Below are 21,951 nucleotides of genomic sequence, written 5' to 3' on the forward strand. Positions count from 1 at the left end.
AAGATTTGACTGCATGCAACTGCACACTGAGGTTTTCAGTTAGCCTGAGTGATTACACCAATGCTGAGGTTGAAGGTGGATGGAGCCATGCAGGGAATTATATGAGGTCAGCCAATGAATAAATAAATGAGTAAAAACACCAGTGTTCTCTAGTAGGTACCGCTTCTCCACCGCATAGTGCAGCTCGACTCCACTCACTTGGAACTGTTCTTTTTTGGTTTTTCAAAGGCAAAAGTTGTGGATACTACCTAGTATCTGGTACTTTTTTTAGTGTCACCTCCATCACATTTCCAAGTGAGCTGAGCTGATACTAATAGGTGACGTTACACTGCAGACCAAACTACCATAGCAGCCTCAATTTTTTTTAATTGACTGGGCTACTCAAAACACGAAAGGCTCCTGTTTTTTTTTTCCTCAACAGTCTTTTGTCTTGCTGCCCTCAGCATCTTCTGAAACATAATTTGTCTCCTTGCTCTGACAAACAGCCACATACTGAGAATCAAGAACACCATCCCTTGGATATCCTCCATTGTTCCTGTGTGTGTCGCGTTGAAGATGACATCATGGCAGTTTCATGCAGCGTCGCTATGATGATCAGCTACATTGAGGGGGCACTATCCGCAGTGGAAAATGAAATCTAGAAAAGTGTCTGGTAAAAAAAAAAGCAAGTAGAGTTGAGCCGGTACCATGTGGTGGAAACGGCTCAAGTTTGCAGAGCCTTTAAAGAACAGGTTCATATTTTTTCAAATCTATCTTAAAACAACAGTGAGGTGTCCATATGAACAGTGAAAGAGGTTTTCCTCGCTGTAATCATTCCTCCTGCTCATACTGGCTATTAAAATATCCCCTTCAAATGTGCTTTCAATGTTAGTGACGGGGCCAAAATCCACAGTGTGTCCACACAGACTTGAAAAACATGAACATGTCCTTTAATATATTGATACAGTGGCTAGCATCACCCATTGTGGTATCTACGTGTATATCTGTGGATTCAATCATAAATATAGACATAGATACCATTGAAAAGATTTTTTGCACTTAAAATGTATTTAAACTTAGAAATTCAACCCTCAAGGTATACTATGCAGGATTTTCCTAAAAAAAACAATGTATACACTCACAAAAGAAATCCCTCTCAATCATAACTTTTGACCCACTAGAAGTGTGTGGCGGTGTATTTATCTGCAAAGACCTTTCCCTCTTTCTGTATTTGCTTATTTTCTTATTTTGCTGTGTTTGGGATGCTTCTGGGCATCAACCTTGGGGCAGTGGGTGTGTAGCCCCCAGCGCACAGGGTGTGGGTCCTTCAGTCATATGGAACCATAACAGTCAGGACTTGAAGCATAGGTTACATTGCTGTTTTTTTTATGTGCTTCAGTGTTTGCCCTGCTTCTCCATCTCTCTGTTGTGTGCAGCGTGCTACTCCTCTGCTGTCTGTGTGTCTGTTTGACTGAAGGCAGGGCTGAGCCACACACATACACACACACACGCAGAGCAGAGAGACCACAGTGCACAGGATAGGCATGCACTTCAGCTGCATTCCCACAAAATCCGGCAATGCTGCAACTTCCCACAGGGTTGTGCAGAAATGTGGGCGTGCCTTTGAATGAAGTTGTGGGGACAGATGGGTTGAAATTGTATGTTGTATGTGGATTATGTGTTCAGATTGTGTTTCATAGATGATTTGGCAACTTGGATTAGTCAGACAAACATACAAAACTTTTGGATCCGGTAGTGTTGGCAGGTGTGGGAAATGGTGACAATGACACTGTCATGAAAAGTGATGAGATTAGTTTTCTCTCTACTTAGTATATATACATAGTCATACTGTTATTATAAATTGTATTAAATGTGTTAATTAAAACTTTCAATTATCATTACTATTATTTTATTTTACTTTGGCCTACACGGACTTCCATACATGGGCATTGTTAATCACCTGACCGGTGGAGGATCATGTGACTGAAGTGTTGCAACATCTCGTCGGACAAATAGCGTACTTTAACAGGTGAAAACACGTTATTGTCATATTTGTTCGTGTTAACTACCAACTGTTAGTTTCAGATTAGCGGATGGACATTAGTCGACTAGTTAACAGTAAATATACATTTAACTAAACTTGCAATAATCCTCTACTGCTCACGTTGCTTCGCTTGCTAACGTTAGCCACTGCCCACCACACTCAATTGAAAAATCCGACAATTGAGTATGGTTTTATTTACGAACATGGGGCGGCATGCAAAAAGTACTCGTACGAACAGATCCATTCTGAAATGCACGTACGATAATATAATATAATAATAACAATATCTGCGGCATTCATCCATTTTTTTTGTACCTAAAGTTTCCTCTGAGGTACGAACGAAATTTACGAGTGATCCAGACCTGTGGTACGAGTGATGAAAAGAGAAAGGGGGAGAAACACTTCGACTTGCAATTATAATGTCCGGACCGGGATTAATTTTGAGTTTAAATATGATACCGGAAGTGACAAAAACATGTATAAGTAAAACAAATTTAATGCAAAATATATATTCAGTTTACCATTTTAGCTCTCTGTCCAGTATCATGTTGTGTTGTAGCTGACAGTGTAACATCACCTACTGTAGGCTGTAATATTCTCTCTTCTAACGTCTCTGTGACTGTCACATGACCACCTCTCATCACGAGCACTTTGCTTTAGAAAGATTTTTTATCATCTGACTTCATGTCAAATCATTCCATCTTTATTTCTGTCACAGTGCAGAGCTGCTCGGATGATGTTAGCTTGATTCATATTTTCTAATTATTTCAGGTCTCTTAATTTCACTCCTAAATGTATGTGTTTGTCTTCTGATTTCTGAAAGCAGGACTCGAAGCTGCGCAATGTTTTTATTCCTGGGGATTTATGTGAATGAAAGTCACCCACAAACAGAGCGGAACATGGAGCTTTATATGGCAATTAGTAGGGGCTTGGATTATGTTAATAATCATCTCTCATGAACAGGTGGCAGTCATCAGGCTGAAACCAGCGATTTACTACAAGTCAGGCAGTTAAGAGAGTTTGTTGACTCCCATGTAGGATTTTCTTATTTTCCTCTTATTGCTTTGTGCAAGAACAAATATAAGAGAAAAATAAGAAAACATTCATGCATGATGGCCAATGGGTACTGTTATGGACCATAACAGGTGACCTGTTTGTGCAGCAATAGTCACCTAGTCTTTATTGAGATAAACATATGATGAAAAAGTTGTTTGATTTTTTTGAATGGAGTATAGTGCTGTGGTGCTATGCGATGTAATTTCTCACATTTCTATCCAATTAAATCTCTTGCTGTTTTTCAAACTGAAACATCACATTCCTTGTGTTTCTTTAGTAAACCGACAAAATGAGGCTGGTCATTCTGGACGACTATGAGTTGGCCAGTGAGTGGGCAGCAAAATACATCCGCAACAGAATCATCCAGTTCAAGCCCTCTGCTGACAGATACTTCACTCTGGGGCTTCCAACAGGTGAGGTGGCAGTGTAAGCGGTCGAACAATTCATGTCACTTTTCCAACTTTGAGTTTAATGTATGTTAAAGTGTCTCATCTCTTTTAGGGAGTACTCCATATGGCTGTTACCAGAAGTTAATTGAATACTACAAAAATGGAGATATTTCATTCAAGTATGTGAAAACCTTCAACATGGATGAATATGTAGGTGAGTTAAAGGCTGATAAATTTTTTATAACCTCTAACAAGGTTATAAAAGAAGAGCAGAAAAAACACAACAACTTTCTCAATTTTGACCTGGGTTGTGTCTGATGCAACATGGCTCCACATGGTGAGGAATTGCCCGAACAAGTAAGAAACCAGATTGTGAGACTTCATAGAGATGGGAGAGGGTAGAAGATCATCAGTAGGCTACTGAACAGAAGCCAAAACACAGTTGCAGCAGTGGTTAGGAGGTACAGGAGGACCCATACTACCAAAAACAGAAGGCACAGAGGCTGTCCTCGAAAAATGACAGCACACACAATTCACTATTTAAGCAACCTTGCATTGAAAAACAGACAGGCAAGTGCGTCTGACTTGGCACAAACCATTGCTCACAAAATGGCACAAAACTGCAAGATTAAACTTTGTCAAAGACCATGAAAAGAAGCCTGATGAATACTGACAGCACATTCTTTGGTCAGATGAAACCAAAATAAATTAGTTTTGATCAGACGGGGTCCAGGATGTTTGGCGTGGACTTGGCCAGGACTACCACAGTGACTGTATAGTGGCAACAGTGAAACATCGAGGTGTTAGTGTGCTGATATGGGGCTGCATGAGTGCAAAAGGTTATAGATGGCACTATGAATGAATGAAAAGATGACTCCCAGTCTCAAATAGCTTGGCAGTAGAGGAATTTTCCAACATGACAATGATCCAAAACACACTGTAAAAGTTTTTAGTGAAAAAAAAGTGAAAAGCATGACTTGGCCAAGTATGACCCCTGACCTGAATCCAATAGAACACATTTAGAGTATTTTAGAAAGGAAAGTGGAGCAACCAAATCCCTCTAGCAAAGAGCAGCTGAAATAATCACCTTTGAAGAATGACAGAACATCTCCACAGATTTGGGCAAGACTGGTATCATCTCTGCCCAGAAGAATCAATCTGTTATCAGAAATAAAGGCGGGTAATCAAGTATACTAAATATTGACAAATAAAAGAATGTGTCTCACTAATGAAGGGTCTGCTGACTTTGGTTGCAGTTTGTTCTTAAATATGGACCTTTCATTATAGTTTTTAAATTAATTGGCTTAATTCTTCTTGGGTTTTGTCTAAAACAAATAAATTTGTATTTAATAGACAGGATTTGTAATTACTTAACATTTTAGTGATATTGACCAGGGGTGTACTCAGTTTTGTTATACTGTATACTGTACATATCTATGGTGCCTACCATCCATATATACATGCAAAGCAAAATGGCCACAGAAGACATTTTTGAAAATTGTTGCAAAATAAAAGTCTATAAAATAATAAAGAAAGACTGAGCATCACATTTATTCAGAGAGTACTCTTTGTATTGTGGAATCAGCCAGGAATCATTTAAGATGACATTAACAGCAGTGCTGCAGAGTTTCATCCAGTTACAGAGAGTTTACTTCTATCAGTTGTGGACTGTTTTACCTTCAGCCTGAGAATAAGACAGGACAGAATACTGCAGTCCTCTCAGCACTTTGGAGGCTGGATTCATGGCACTGCAGCTAATTATCTTGTTCTGCAGGTCTACCTCGAGCGCACCCAGAGAGCTACCACTCCTACATGTGGAACAATTTCTTCAAGCAGATTGACATTGATCCAGCCAACGCTCACATCCTGGATGGAAATGCAGAGGACCTGGAAGCAGAGTGTCAAGCCTACGAGCAGAAGATCTCAGAGGCTGGAGGGATCCAGTTGTTCGTAGGAGGTCAGGAACAAGCGGTTGAATGTTTGTATTGTTTTGTCTGCCAGATCTCGTCAGTCACACGCAGTCTGCTGCAGATGTCTCAGGGATCGTTTTGTCCCATGTGTGATATAAAGCTTCCTCTTTAGCTCACTCTTTGTCCTGTTCCTACTCATTGTCTGTCTGCAGGTATCGGCCCTGATGGTCACATAGCGTTCAATGAGCCAGGTTCCAGCCTTGTTTCCAGGACCAGAGTGAAGACCCTGGCTAAGGACACCATTGTAGCCAATGCTCGATTCTTTGGCAACGACCTCTCCAAGGTTCCTACCATGGCTCTGACTGTGGGAGTAGGAACTGTCATGGATGCCAAAGAGGTCAGAGGGGAGGACAGTTATTTCATTCCTCCATTGTCCTTCCATAAGATAATCTTACCTCAAGTATTTCAGAATCACGGGCGTAGATTTGGGTATGGACGTTGATTGATTGTCCTACCAGTATTTGCACCAATCTCAAACAATCTAGCACTAACTCCATCCAATCTAACTCCATGTAATGTTAACTGTAAGATCTCTGCCAAGTTGGCAGGTTTGTGTGTTTTCTGCAAAAGAGTGTGCTATTATGATAAGGAGTGAAAGAGCAGGATATGGGGGATACTTGATCTGATGATCTGGCAACCTTTAACTTCCAGCTGTAGACATTGTTGACTAGCAGCAGTCCAGCAGCAGTAGTGGAGTCAGTGAAGTGGAGAATCTGAAGAGATCAGTATTTATAGTTTAAACATTCCAAACCTCACAGCATTGAAAACTGGACAAAACTAAGACCATTTGATATTATATTTATTTTCAGGTGTTAAGTGTTGTTCGCCAATTTGTGATTGTTTCTCAAAAATGCTGTTTAATTAAACAACTTCATTACTGTTGGTGAAAATCCCTCCGAAAAGCAAATAAGGACATCTGGTCCTTTTTAAAAGAAGAATCAAAGTGTCAGTAACAGTTGAACTTACTTAATAAGAATGTTCTGTAATCAATCCAAACATTAATTTTTGAGGTTAGTGGGAGAAATATTTACTATTTAATGCCATCTCTCCCCTTTATCATGAGTGGATCAACAGCAGAGTTATTATTGCATATGTGTCATTAAGATATGAACATTATTTATAAGCTAAATTTTGAAAATCCTGTCAGCAGCAGCCTGAGCAGCACAGAGACACACAGACAGGTGAGCTGCAGCCTCTCAGCTGAGCTCTGATGTCATAGTGAAAGATCTGACCAGAAGTTCAGGAGTTGAATGAAAAATAATACAAACAGATGTTTTTGAGATGATTTAAAGATAGGTTTGAGCATCAGTGTGGTTGTCATGAACTCTTGAGTTGTGTCGCCCAAATCCACAAACTGAAATGACAGAATCTCAGGTGAGATTTGGAAACCTTACAGCAGTGAGTTACAGAGCAGCACATTACCTACAGGTTTCTATACATTTATTTTATTGTAACATTTATTGTGACAGTCTATGATCTGTTATTTTTAAATATTAATTTTGGGTCTCAGATTTATAGTTAAGCAGTCAATCAATACAATAAAATGTAAAAATCACAGAAAAAAATCAGATGCATGTCCAGTTTCAGGCAAGTCAGTAAATGTATATTCTGTAAAGTAAAAGTTTTGCAGAGTCAGGCTCTTTATGTGTGTATGTGTGTGTGCACATGTGCTTATGAAAGAGAAAAGAGTGACAGAGAGCAAGTACACGTACACAACACAAAAAAAATGTCCCTATCAAAGTTAAAACCAAACTTACACTCTTGTTCAGAATTACTTTTTAAGTCTAGAGAAGGGGACTTTAAACCTATGGCAGTTTCATATATATTTGAAGAATATATGTTGCCTGACTAGTCTTTTCCTACTTTCCTGGATAAACACCAAGCAGTATCATACTGTCCCTCTTCTCTGCTCAGGTGATGATCCTGATCACTGGAGCACACAAAGCCTTTGCTCTGTATAAAGCCATAGAGGAGGGAGTGAACCACATGTGGACAGTATCAGCCTTCCAGCAGCACCCACGCACCATCTTTGTCTGCGACGAGGATGCTACCCTGGAGCTACGTGTCAAAACTGTCAAATACTTTAAAGGTACCAATAACGGCAGCACTGTGGCTGGCTTATGGAAATACTGCTTGTCCACACTGTGAGCAGCTGTTTAGAGGGCTAGAAGTTCAAACCAGGTCCAAAAACACATTTCTAGATTTAATGATATTCTGTACAATCACTTATAACAAATAACAATAATTTGTGCAGCTTGCTGTGTCTGTGTTGACGCTTGTGTATCAGCAGTAGTGGCAACTGGACAGAAGATCAGAATTCACAACTCCAGTCTGTTGTTCTTGTGATTAAGGATGGGGTTTGAATTTTAGCTAATTCTAATCAAGAATGGAATTCAATTTGATTTAAAGATTTGCAAGTTACTAAAGGCTGAAATATATAACTCAAAGATGTCTAATCAGCTTTTGTTGGCTGAGGGGACAGAGAACTTTTTACTGGCACATAACTAATGTTTATAACCTGAAAATGAGATGAGCAGCATAATACCATATTGGTCCAAATGAAAGACAGGCTTTTTTTCCTGGAGATAAGTCTGAAAAAAGTGAGGTCATCTTATATTCAGGGTCTATACTTTTAAATGTCAATATACATTCACAACAACAGATGGTGCTAAAAATCTGTAAAACAAGCGCTCCCCTCCTGACTGAAGCGAGCCACCATCTGTCACAGATAGCCTACAGAGCCAGGGGCCTGAAAGATGGAGAGACACAGTGATCGTCTCGAACAAAGTGCCTCAAAAGTAGCTCAATCACTCAAAAACTGAGTAACACTAACATAACGAGTGTTGTCGTCAACCCGACTGCTTCACTGTCTCTCCTCTACTGTGTTGAGCTCCGTGTGTATGTGGAGCGGCAGCTCCGCCCACAGTGAAACATAGGAGAGAAACTCAGCGCAACTATAACTGACAGCAAAACAGCAGCAGTAGAGAGCCTCACACTGTGCTGAAATGAAACGAGTGCACATAAATTAGATAAATAACATGAATGAACATAGTTTGTACTGGGTTTTGCTGTCATTTATGGTTGCGCTGAGGCTCTCTTCTCTACTCTGTTTCACTGTGGGCGAGGCTGAGCTCTCCACACACGGTGCTCAGCGTGGTAGAGGAGAGACACTGAACCAGGTGAAATACTCGAGTTGACAACTACATCCATTACATTACTGTGAGTGCAATAAAAGTTTTTTGAATAAAAAGCAAATAAGACTAATTTAATCCAAGTTGTAAGTCTTTTTCCAAAAATGAGTCTTGAAAAAGGAGGGGGCCGTCTTATAATCAGGATTGTCTTGTATACGGGCCAATACAGTATACGAAATGTTGATTAAAAGCTGCAGTCTGCTGTACTTCACCAGGTACTGATTCCAAATATTGAAGCTCCTGAATGACAACTATGAAGCTGATCAGATTCATATGTTGATCTGATCTGAATCAAAGTTTAACTGGAGGATTCTTAAAGTGACATGAGATCATCAGCTGATCATTTCTCTGGAGAAGTGTCTCCATTCTGAAATTATAAAAACACACAGTCCACTAGCAGTACAGTGGTGTTACAGAGTGGTGAGTCTTTTCACTCATAATCTTTTGAATCTTTTGGTGTTTTTCCATTGTGTTTGGGGTCGTTGCGCCGAGCCATGCTGGGAGCACTTGATCCAAGCTGGCACGCTGCCAGTGTTGTCCCATCACAGCACAGCACAGCAAGGTAAAAGAAGTTGTTTACCTGTTGGAGGTGTGCTGGTTTGCAGAAAATGCAGTAAGAGCCTGTCTACAGCTCTTCATCAAACATCTCACTGTGGCTGTTTCTGCTTGTACTATTCCTCCGAGCGTTATTTCTAACTTTCTAACCTATTACTTCTAAACTGAGCAGAAGTCACTTCCCCAAAATCCAACGGTTTCAGTCATCTGTCAACTTTAAAATCTTCAAGCTGACAGAGCTCCTTCAGCCAATTTGCCCAGATCAGAATTAGCTATAACCTAGCTTTGGTACAGTACATCAGATGGTAACATTTATTTTTAACACTGTACATGGTCCCAATAAATAAATAAGATGTAAGACACTCTTGTGCAGCTGAGGCTGGTATAGCATTGTCCCAACCAAGTTCCTTTCTGCACAAGTCTTGAAGGACCTTTTTGGCAGATAGGACCACAAGTGCCAAGATCCCTAAGGGCTCATACATTGAACTGACCGTGGTCTTCTGGTTAAGGGGCTGTCTTTGATCATGATCTTGAACTTAAAGATGTCAGACTGAACACAATGTCTGTTGCTAATCTTCTTTGTGAGATGACAGCCCCCTTTAGCACAAAGGGCACGAAGGTCTTGATAGAGTGCTACTGCCTCTTCCTCAGAAGCCACTGATGCAAGGTAGTCATCAACATAGAAATCGTGCAGAACTAAACTGCTCCTGATTATCCGCTGCACACTTCCTAAGAGCAAAACTTGGACAACTTGGTGAGAATGTAGCTCCAAACAGATGTGCAACCATTCTGTGCCAGGTTCTGATCTTGGTCTCCATCTGGCTACCAGAGAAACCTCAACAGATCTGAATCCTCAGCTGGTACTCTAACCTGATGAAGCATGGCCTCAATGTCTGCCATGAGTACAACAGGCTCCTTTCTGAATCTGGTCATGACTCCAATCAGTGTGCTAGTAAGATCTGGTCCCTGTAGGTCCCCTGCACATTCAATGATGTTCCCTAGAATGTAACTACACAGTTGAATACGTACAAACCTGATCTTTCTCTTCTTCGGTTGGTATGCACCATGGTGTGGTGTATACCATATCCTACCATCACTGCGTTCCAGATCCTCAGCTAGCACTTTCTCTGCATAGCCTTTGGAGATTATGTCATTCATGAAAGTAGTGTAATCAACATGAGATGAAGCTTCTTTATCAGATCTCCTCTTGAGGGTCAGAGCACGCTGTTCTGAAACTCTCCTGTTGTTAGGCATATTTACATCCCTTTTCCTCAAAGGTAAGCCAATACTGTAATGGCCATCCATCAACTTAGCAGACTTTGTGACGTATTCCTCCTGACTGCATTCAGGAAAATAGACCTTCAGCTGCTGCTTCCACAGATCATCAAGGCTTGCAACAGAGATCCTATTGACTGCTACATCTGGCTGTCCACAAATAGTTTCACTACTACCGTCTCCTCTGAGAGGTCCATTCACAGTCCAACCAAGCGTAGTTTTGACTGCGTATGGGCCCCTGTCTACATTCCGAACAACTTGCCATGGCTCAGTGCCTTGGGAATATTGTTTCCAATCAACAGGTCAACCCCTGAATCAAGGCATAAGTAATCAATGTCTCATGCCCCTTCTTAGGTTAGACTTGAACTGGTACTATAGAGAATGTACAGTCATGTTCACTGGCCCCTGTGAGACCACTAGATTTAACAGAGATCAGACGCTGCCTGTTGCTAACTCAGATTCTCCTTTGGCTCGCATTGAGTCCGTTTCTTTTTCTTTGGGGTTAACATGAAATATGCTAATGTGCTTCAAACTGCATACTTTAAATGAGAGGCGCTTCCTACAGTCTTTATTCATGTGGCCAATACACAAGCAGCCAAAACACACACCATGTTCTTTTAAGAAAGCAATTTTCTTGCTATGCACCCTCTTCTCCAATTGAAGGCACAGATCCCATGTATGTCCACCTCTACAAAACAGGCAAATCCTCGTACCAGATGAGCTTCTCAACTTAATTTTTGTTCCAGTTTCAACTTTAAATTCCACTGTTGTAATGGTGGTAGCAAAGCTACTCCCCTTTGCCCTAGAACTATGTTGAAACTTCAATTTCTTCACATCCTTGGCTGCTGCCATTGATGAGTGTCCTGTATACCTCTAAACAGTGGATCACTTGGAATCTTCACTTGTCTTCCAATGATGTCAACAATATCAGTAAACATAGCTTTCTGGCTGTGATTTTCCTGCAGACCACAATTCTCCATCTGTCCCTGTGTTTGTAGGGCAACTTTTTTATGATATTTAGCATATTGGCAGGTGTGTTCATCTCATACCTGTATTCAACATCTTCCATGGCGTTGCAACATACTCTCAGAAAGAGATTGCATGCCTGCAGAGCTCTCACATCTTCTGATTTTATTGGTGGCCATGAAATAGCCTTTTCCATGTAGGCAGAAGCAATTTTCTGTGAATCACCAAAATGCTCTTGTAGGAAAGCCTTAGCCTTGGCATATCCTCTATCATGGGCCAAATGCTGACAGCTTCTGACAAGCTCCCTAGGCTACCCCCTGGTGTACTGTTTTAGGAAGTATAAGCAGTCTTTAGGGTTGTCAGTCTTCTCTTCAGTGCTGTGCTCAAAAGCCCTTATGACTGTGTGATATTGCACAGGGTCACTGTGGAAAATCTGAATGTCTTTTCTGGGCAAAAATGAAAGAGACTGTAGCTGAACTAACAAGGCTGTTATTTCATTTTGTTTTTCCAAGAGTAATTATGTGACTCTGATTACTGCTGCTTGGCACCAGTGCTGCAGGGTGATTGCTTTGGTGCTCAAACTGCAGATGTGATTGAGCGGTTTTTATTGCACTTTGATGTCTCTTGGACTCTTAGCGTCTTGACAATGTGAGTTGAGGTTGTAGATCCTGAGCTACATTTTCCAATTAAGGTCTTGTGCCTGGAAAAATGTGAATCGGGCTGGCCACCTGTTGAAATGTTTGTATCAGGCACAAATGGTTCTGCATCAGCACTGAGTGTTTGAACTTTCCTTTGTCCCCTCTCAAAATAAGAGTTCATACCAGTGGAATTCACAGATGTATTACTTAGCATGTTCACTTCAGCCAATTATTCGGCTATTGTCAATTCAAGTTCAAGTTGCTCCTTTCTTTTCCTTGCTGCTCGTCTTGTTCTTCTAATGCGTGCTTGTCCTTTTAGTAGCCTTTGTCATGCAATGAGAGCGGCCATGTCAGCCTCAGCTTTAATGCGTGCTGATGATGATGTTGAGACACTGGACCTAGTTCCAGCAGAGCTCCACTTGCTAGACCCTCTGCTTCCTGTGTTTGACACACTGTCGCTTGGTTTAATCTCATCTTGTGACAGATGCTTCAACATTTTGCCAAGAGTGTTTTGAAACACAAGACTCATTCTCATCATGGTGTACATCAGATATCGCAATGTGAGTTGACTCCCGTTGTCTTACACATATGGGTTTCAGAAAACCATTGCTTTACATCCTCGATAAATCTGTTGTTGCATTTGAGTACATTCGCAAACCATTCATTTTGTTTTTCTGGTTCCTCATTAGGGAGTAAAGGAATCAGAATCATGTAACAGGGTGTTTTTTTTTCAATCATTTGAATGATATTCTCAAGTTGAGGTCGCACTTGTGGGGCATTATCATCCTTTTGCATGAGATCCTTCATTGCCTTTATTAGACCTTTAATTTTGTGAACTTTTGCTTAATGCTCTTTCTGGAGCCTTTAAATTTATTCACCAAAGCATTGGTAGTGAGTTTGATTTCTCTCTTGTGTTCATCCATTTTCGAGCCACTGACATCTGAACTTGACTTTGATCCACCTGTTGCCATTTCCTACGTACAACAAATCATCCAAGAATCCAAGCAGTCCAATCAACGATCAGTCAATTTACTACTGCCTTATAAACAACATCCAACATCATAAACACGTGAAAACACGACTGGTACCAATGACTGAATCATAAATTAGCGTACGTGAGTGCGGTCAACTGAAAATATTCAGGCTCACCCCCTCTCTATGTCAATACCAAAAAAGGGGAACGGGTGGCAGGATCTGACTAAAAAATCAGAATTGATCATGAAAGGTCTGTGATGTGAGAGTAGCCAAAATCATATGTGTACTCATGGTGTTGCAGGTCATGTTGGACAAAAGTGGGACATTAACCAGCTTGTTTTTATCATCTGTGTTCATTTTCAAAAAAAGAATGCATGACTTCCTTAGAGGCACTGCAATTTGATTTGACTGCTAGCTAACAGACAGGCTCATAAACAATACAGATTTGTTAGATCTCACAAATACACACAATGAAGTAACCATTTCAGTAATTTTCTGTTTTGCAAAAGTGTGTTTCTTTATCTAATATGCTGTTTTACTCTTGTCTTTATCATTGTAGGTTTAATGCACGTTCATAATAAACTGGTGGACCCAGTGCTCAGCATCAAGGACCAGTAACACAGAGAAGACCACCAAGGACCACAGACTTCGACATGATTCCTGATCCCCAGTCCCTGGTTTGAAAAAGGCCTTACTACTCTGGTTTTGAGGAACTGTTTGTCATGGCCACAGACTGCCTGTTGGCATTGTGGCATCAGACTGTTACAGTTAATTAATGAGAGATAAATGAGCAGGCATCTTGCATTTTAGATGTAATCATGAAACAGCTGCACTCATCAGTTGCACTGTGGAGGTTCAGGGTCTTTGTTTAGCTATTTAAAGGGATAGTACCTGTTTACTTTTTGTAATCACTGCTGGAGGTCTCGGTTGGCCCTCTTCATTTTTTTTCAGTATGAGAACTTTGAAGGCTAGATTTAAAGTCATGATGGTAAACATAAAGCCTTCATGGTTTGTTCAGAGTGAAGACTGAAGCCAAAGTGACTGTTCTCTGTGAGTGAAACAATACAATATATACTTAATTACTTTTCTTTATGTTAGCTTTGTTCATTCACCAGTGATTCAGTGATTGGCCAGAAGAAACAAATACTACATGTATGTGTAATAACTTTCAAATTAAATGTGTAAATGTGAAACTTTCCTTAATACAATCAAATGATGTTGAAAGTCAACTTTGACTTCCACTCTGTTGCCTTTGTATAGTTTTTGCATTTTTGTGTCCCTGGAATGTGAAGTCTCAGCAGCCTCTTGCTTCTGCTGGCACACTTCCAGCCTTCATCTTCCACTGCTGGACACAAAACCACATCCAAACCACTGAGCCTTCACTGAATTTAACTTGAATTTTCAAAACAACAACCCGTTTTATGTGAGACACACCAGTCTCAACTCCAGGTCTTATTAGCTTTGTCAAAGCTTTCATTGACAAACTGAGTTTGCTAAGTTGTCATCATGTGAATGAAGTTCAATACTTGGTAACATGATAACAGGTGGTTGTAGCTGCTGGTGTTTGCAGTGTTCATCCAGTCTCTGAAGACTGTGAGATGTGGTTGAAAGCTGGGAACAAGCTGGTCAGTGAACCTTGAGTTGAGATTATTTTGTCACATCCTGATGTCAAGAATGATCTTCAATGCTAAAACAGCCCATTTAGTTTAGTTTTGGACTGTTGCATCAAGACAATTCAAAGCAGCTGAGCTTTACAAAATAAAACATACTAAACATATTTGTTTTGATTTTATTTTAAATGGGATTCAATGACAGTTGCTGCTTTTTCTGCGTCACTGCAGCAGATGCCTGTCCCACCTCCACATTCCTGTTCTGTGGAAATTGAAGGGTTAACTATTGTCAGTGTAAAGACGACCTTGATAACTAAATTTACAGTGACTGCAGCACCTGGATTCATGATGCATCTATTCAGCATTTCACTTGTATAATCAGTTTCATTTTGCAGCTGTTAAATATCTCCAGTGTAAAGATCAGATTAATTTCCATATTTTGTGTTTGGTTACAACATTCCTCCTGATTACAGTTGTAACTGTAACAGGCTGTTACAGTTACAACTTCTAGTCAGTGGTTTTGCACATGTACTGTAGTTTCTAACTCTTTATTTTCTAATGACAATAAAAATTTTGCTAAGAATCTTTTGCTCCGTTCTTGTCTTTTATGAACTAAGTATTAGAAGGTGAAGGGGATAATGACATCCTTTTTTCTGAAAGATTACACTGTCAGAAACCCCTCTTATCCATCTGTGTTGTAATGCAGTTCCATTGTTTTCCACAGTGTGGCAGTCATTCCTCAGCTCTCAATGGAAACCCACAGTATGTGTGCTCATGAAATGGATTGAACAGAAATGGTGTATATAGACAAACACTGGATCACAGAAGCACCTTGGTCTTATTTGTCAGTGAATTTTCATCTTTAGTGCAAACACAACATCATTGACTCAGTCAGAAGTTGATTTAAGTTAAATAAAGAGATGTTATAATGACACATGAATTCAGAAGAGTTTCACTGTCAGACTGTATTGCTCCAGAGCAGGGAAGTTAGTGTCACAGCAGCTAAAGGAAGTATAACAACAAATTCATAGAATAAATCAGTAACTTTTAATATCTAGTACATTATGTGTACCTACTACATACAATATTAACACTGAAAAAGTAAAAAGGTACTGAATACTATATCAACTCAAATACATAGGAGAAGTTCAGGGAACAGAATGGAGTGGTGAGTGACGTGTGAGTGTGTTGTGTGTGCAGATAGCAGTGTTAGCAGCATGAACAAAAGTTTGATTTATTTCTCCCAAACTCGTCTGGTACAAGGATTTATATTGTGACCAGTTTCATTGAGAGGCTTTTCAATTGATTCTATTTGATTAAAGGAATAGGTTGACATTTTGGGAAATAGATTTATTCACTTTGCTGTAGAGTTAGATGAGAAAATCAATATCTACCTCTTTCTATCTGCCCATTAAACAAGAAGCCACAGCCAGCAGCTGGTTAGCCTAGCTTAGCATAAAGACTGGAAACAGTATTTGAATGCTTTTTTTGTGAACTTGAGTACAATCTTTATTGTGTGAAAGTGGTTCAGCCATAAAGTGTGCAATGAAAAAGTGAATTTGGGTAGAGGTTTGACTGTTCCGCCTGGTGGATTCTGGACTTTAGGAAACATATAAAGTGAGGGGAGGTGTAGATGTAGTCATGTGATGTAGCAGGTTCATTTTCATTCACTTCAAAAGATTTGCCAGGGACATGAGGTAGTATTTGGTAATCAGGGTTGTGTGATAGAATCAATATATCAACTATCTGTGACTGGCTCAATCTACAGCCAATTAACTCATCCTTGACTGATTAAAATCTCCAAAGTAAGTGTCTTTACATCTTTGGCTCATCAGCATTGAGTGCATCATGAGTGCCACAGATAATTTACCTCTAACAGCACAATGTGTTCACCATCAGTAGTTGCAAGCAGTAATATATGGCTTCATTCATTGATAACCTGAGCCTGCACAATGTCCTACACAGCATGAAACGGTGCTGTGTGGTCAACAGTGTCAAAGTTCACACATCATTCGTTCACAATATCATTCAAAACCTTAAAGGGTAAGTTCACAATTTTTCAAGTCTGTCTTAAACAGTCAGGAGCCCAAATGATCAGTGAAACATGTTTTTTAATAATTTGTCTTGTTCATACTGACCATTAGAAGATCCCTTCATAATGCACTTACAATGGAAGTGATGGAGGACAAAATTCACAGTCCTCCCTCTGAGCAAAAATGTATTTAAAAGTTTATGTGAAGCTAATATGGAGCTTCAGCGTCCTCTTTTTGTTACTACACTTCCACCACAGCTCAACAGGGAAACACTGTCTGAAGAAACACAAAGAGGGAATTTGATGCTAAAAAGACAGTAAATGTGTCAGATATCCACTTGATATGACTAACTCAGACTGATGAAGCCTCATATAAGCAACTTTTAAATATTCTTTTGCTCAAAACAAGGACTGTGGATTTTGGTCCCCATCACTTACATTGTAAGTGCATCACAATAGCACATATCAATAGCATCGATCAATAGCATCAATAGCAATTGCACACATCATAGAGAGGTTTCATTTACTGTTACAATTACCTCACAATTTGTTGCAATGGATGAATGAAATGTTAAATATGAATGTAACATAACACCAGGTTGTACTTTTGGTTTAATTGTATGCAAGTTTGGAAGTTATACACATTTCACTTCATATTTACCTCTGAGTATGCTTTCAGTGGGGACTGTTGCCTGCATTCAAACAGCACGATGCACTGTGGTACTGCCTGCTTGAATCAGGTACAGGTTCAGTGTGGCTCACAGTAGCTGTTTGACACAGTGAACAGTGATGTGTCTGCATTTCAGCACCTCTGAAATTCATGCTGGTGATTAAATATGACATCTATAAGAAGTGAGTAATTACTTTATTATAATGCAGCGAGACCTGATTAAACAGCCAGCAGGATGACAGCAGCACACCAACCTCTGTGTTTTCCTCTCTGATGAAACAATCTGACAGTTGCTTTTTGCTTCTCTAATTTGAATGTGTGATAAAGCAAACAGAATACAGGTCCTTGTGGTGACGTTGTAGGAAATTAAATTTTTGATGTACAACAATGGCCTGGCTAAAAACTAGAAGATATAGTGAGTAGGAGGGGTATTGGGGCAGTACGGAGCCCCTAAAATCACAAAAGGTGGTATTTTTTTTATCTTGTGCGCACAAGATAATAACTTGTTCCCACATGATATTAACTTGTGCGCACAAGATAAAAAATATACCACCTTTTGGGACTTTAGGGGCTCTGTAAATAACATAGTATGACTATTCAAATAAAGCAATGAACACCGCCATGTTTCTAACACACTTGAGAAATCAACAAAATATTGACAGCTATAAATGCAACTTACCTCCATGATCTTCAAAGCATAGGCCTATCATGCCTTTACTGTACAGGTATTAACCTGTTCCCACAAGATAATCATCTTGTATGCACAAGATAAAAAAAATACCACCTTTTGGGACTTTGGGGGCTCCGTAGGGCAGTGAAAGCTTTTGTCAAAAACAATCTTTGATTGAAATATAAATAAAATAATCACTCCACTACCAAGTTTCAGACCACAAGATTGAAGACTTCAGCCTTCACAGAGCAACTGACGGGTGTTTTAATACAGACTAACAAAAGACATCTGAATCTAGTTAATCATGTTTACTGATGTCATCAAAAGAACACTCCAACAATTTGGTGTTGCACTTTCATAAAGTTGTGGGACAAAAATGGGCAAAGTTTCCCATAATGCAATAAAATAAAGTCGTTTTATTAGAGCATTCATGCCTGGCAAATGTCTCTAAACCTGAGCCCAGACTTAACAAAGCTCCTCCAGAGCCACAGAACACATTATACAGCTATTTGAGTAGTACACCACTAACCATCATTTTGACTGATTTCCATTTAGCATACCCATTTCAACCCTTCTTACATCTCCAATCATGTCTGCAGATATATCTGCAATTTACAGGGTCAAAAATGACCTATTTGGCCTTTAAAGGGGAATGACATACAGTGTGTTGTTATATGTTTCAGTTGAGCCAATAACCTACTTGTGGAAATGCAGCACCATTTTCTAAAGCTGAAAATTTTACAAATATCAATAAACCCTAAGAAGAGACCCAAACCAACAATGTGTTAGTGCATCAGTACTTTCTGGTTTCCTTACCCTGTCTGTGGCTCACAGCCCTAACACCAGTGGTGCCTCCTGACGATGTAAAACTTTAAAATGACTCACAAATTGGAGGCGGAAATCACAAATCACTTTGCTCAGTTCACAGTCATTGACTATGTAGTTTGTTCACTTTTTTCCTAAATTAAGCAGTCACATCACTGTTAAAATGTACTTCACTATGTACAACAGTAAGTGATTGCATCACCAGTCTATGGCCTGACAATCAGAGCTGATTTTGACTGTCTTCATTTCAGTAGTACATTCAGTCCATTGCTAGTCCAAGCTGTTTATTATGACAGAGTTATCACATCATGGTTGTTTCTGTAGCTTTCAAGCTTTAATGAGGAGGTAATGTACTGTGAATCACGGCTGAGCTGACAGTATAGTCAGTTCACTTCCAAATTCACTGATAAAGATGTGTTCGTACATGTACAATACACATTTATCAAATAAAATAAAATTAAATAAAATTAAAAAAGATTCATGAGTTTCAAAAAACAGCTGATCACTGTAGTTTTTAACATTTCTCATACAGGAGGAAATAATGCATTTGTTGAGGACTATTTTAAGTGTTCTAGTGAGTATTTCTAGCAGCAGGACGGTGTGTGTGGGACTGAGTCAAAATAAACTACAGTGTGTGTGTTCATGGTAATGAAGGGACATGTCACTCAGTGCACTAGTGTGGCTCAGTGATGTGTTTTTAATAATTTTGAAAAATACTATTTAAATCTGTTGTTTTTTAGATTCTAAACTTTAGATTCTTCTAAACTTGAGAGCTATTCTGTGTGGACTTTGGGAAGCTCATAAAATGAGGAGAGGTGCAGATATGCATCCAGAAAACAGTCATGTACTGTAGTGATTATTCAGTCCTTATATTGAGCCATAGTTAACATGTCAGGGATTCTCTCCAAAGGTTTTGACAGGGGCATGGAGTAATATCCAGTGTTTTTTCATGGTCATGTAGCATCTAGAGTTGGGTGATAGAATTAATATATCAGTCAATTTGACTGATTAAAATCTCTAAAAGAAAGTGTCTTTACATCTTTGGCTCATCAGCATTGAGTGCATCATGAGTGCCACAAATAATTTACCTCTAATAGCACAATGTGTTCACCATCAGTAGTTGCAATCAGGAATATATGACTTAATTCGTTGATAGCCTGAGCCTGCACAGTGTCCTACACAGCATGAAACAGCTCACCTGCAGCTCCACTGTGGCTCTTCAGAGAGATCACATGGGTGTATGTTCTATTTAAAGGCTGTATAATCCATCGGTATATAGCAGGTCTGTAGGTGTGACACCCAGTCAGGACCACATACTCACCTCACCCCTTACATCCTGTGGCTGTAGACATGCTGTACTGAATCAAATGTCAATGTCCCTGATTATAGCCCAGTTTTTGATGAAGACCTTTTGAAGATTAGGAGAATTAACCAAGGTATACAAATTAATAAATGGTAGAACTTTACATTACAGCTCAGTACTACCGGGGGTTTAATAGCTTAGAACAACAGCAATTGTAGTAGTGACTAATACTACTCTTAGTAATACTTAATACCTTAATACTGAAAGGTAATAACTTGTAAATATCTTGGCAATAATAACAACAAGAGGTCCAGATTAATATCTGTAATAGTGTAATAATGGGGCAGAACATTTCAATAATAACATGGTAATAATGGGGTAACAACAGGCTCATCGTCGTACAATAATTAAGTTATATTATATATAATATCGTTATATATAGGTAATGCTTTAATTATAATATTTTCCCAGTGATGATGGGAAAAAATATCAGTGAAAAAATATCTAATGACAGTAATAACAATGAAAACTGATGAACTGATAACAATAGGGTAATATGCTACATTAATGTGGTAATATTTGAAGTGTCATATGTGTTTCAGCCATAAAGTCAAAGTAATATAACTGTAAAATGAAGTAGAAACAGGTGTTCACAGGCTGCCTATGTTTCCAGATAGTGACTTTGGCCTTAGTATTGAGTTTAAAGTAATATATCAATGCAACTGAAGAACTATGTTGTTTATCATTTTCTAGCTCTGATACATGGCAGTTAGCAATACACATGGTGAAATGTGCCAAAAATTGGGTGAGCATTTCTACCTGGAAGCTCAGTCCTGATGTTAAATGATGTTTTAACTATCATGAGTGGGTATCAGGCAGTCATAAATTGTCATAAATCTATTGAGCCCTCTGACACGTGACACCATTGTTGCACCTGGACCTAACCCACCAGACTAAACACTTGGTTTATGGTAATTACACTAAAACTACCATCTGTGTTTCCTGGGAAAAAAAGTGTTTTATGTAGAATTGTACAGTTGTTTTCTTGTAATTGTGAAGGTATTACACTAATATTTCCATATAGGTATTGTGAAAACATTATTGTTAGCACATTACATCATCATTACTCCTCTATTTTTGTCTTTTCATAAAAGTACTTTATCATTGCCTCCATTAATACTCTTAAAACCTCTGGGGTCTGAGCCATTTTTTCTTATTACTGGTGCTATGACTCTCTTAATATATAAACATTTGTATAAATTCAGTACTGTATGTTACAAGCAAGTAACTGATATCATTTTTTCATCAACATCAACATGGGCTATTTGAATATGTATGCTGCAGTGATATCACATGACATGATAAAAAGTTATAAGTTATAAGTCAAATTATTTTTTCAACATTTTATCCATTTTCCACAAAAAACAACTATGTGCAAATGATTACTATGTTCACATTTGTAGCTGAAGGACTCAGGTAAAATATATACCGATGGTGTTCATCCCTCCAGAAGAGTTCCGTACACTTGTAGAATCAATGCCAAGGAACACTGTTCTTCCAAAAGATATTCCCTCATCTGGTGTTTTGATGATGGTGGTGGAGAGCACTGTCTAACATGTCAGTCCAAAATCTTCCATGGGTATTCAACTGGGTTGAGATCTGGTGACTGTGAAGGCCATAACATATGATTCACATCATTTTCATACTCATCAAAGCATTCAGTGACCCCTCGTGCACTGTGAATTGGGGCATTGTCATCCTGGAGGAGACCACTCCCATCAGGATAGAAATGTTTCATCATAG

General features: G+C 39.2%; 1 protein-coding gene across 2 annotated transcripts; it reads left to right on the top strand.

The window, feature by feature from the left end:
* Positions 1–1,899: 1,899 nt before the first annotated feature.
* LOC137199553 (glucosamine-6-phosphate isomerase 2) lies at positions 1,900–15,231 on the top strand. Of its 2 annotated transcripts, none has more exons than XM_067613913.1 (7): positions 1,900–2,008; positions 3,357–3,492; positions 3,581–3,682; positions 5,243–5,425; positions 5,591–5,775; positions 7,353–7,527; positions 13,598–15,231. In XM_067613913.1, the coding sequence occupies exons 2-7, from the start codon at positions 3,369–3,371 to the stop codon at positions 13,654–13,656; spliced, it is 828 nt and encodes a 275-aa protein (XP_067470014.1). In that variant the 5' UTR covers positions 1,900–2,008; positions 3,357–3,368; the 3' UTR covers positions 13,657–15,231. The 2 variants fall into 2 exon arrangements, with proteins under 2 accessions (XP_067470014.1, XP_067470015.1); XM_067613914.1 differs by lacking the exon at positions 1,900–2,008 and adding an exon at positions 2,077–2,097.
* The last annotated feature ends 6,720 nt before the right edge of the window (positions 15,232–21,951 follow it).

The sequence above is a fragment of the Thunnus thynnus genome, chromosome 16 (genome assembly GCF_963924715.1).
Source record: "Thunnus thynnus chromosome 16, fThuThy2.1, whole genome shotgun sequence".
NCBI lineage: Eukaryota > Metazoa > Chordata > Actinopteri > Scombriformes > Scombridae > Thunnus > Thunnus thynnus.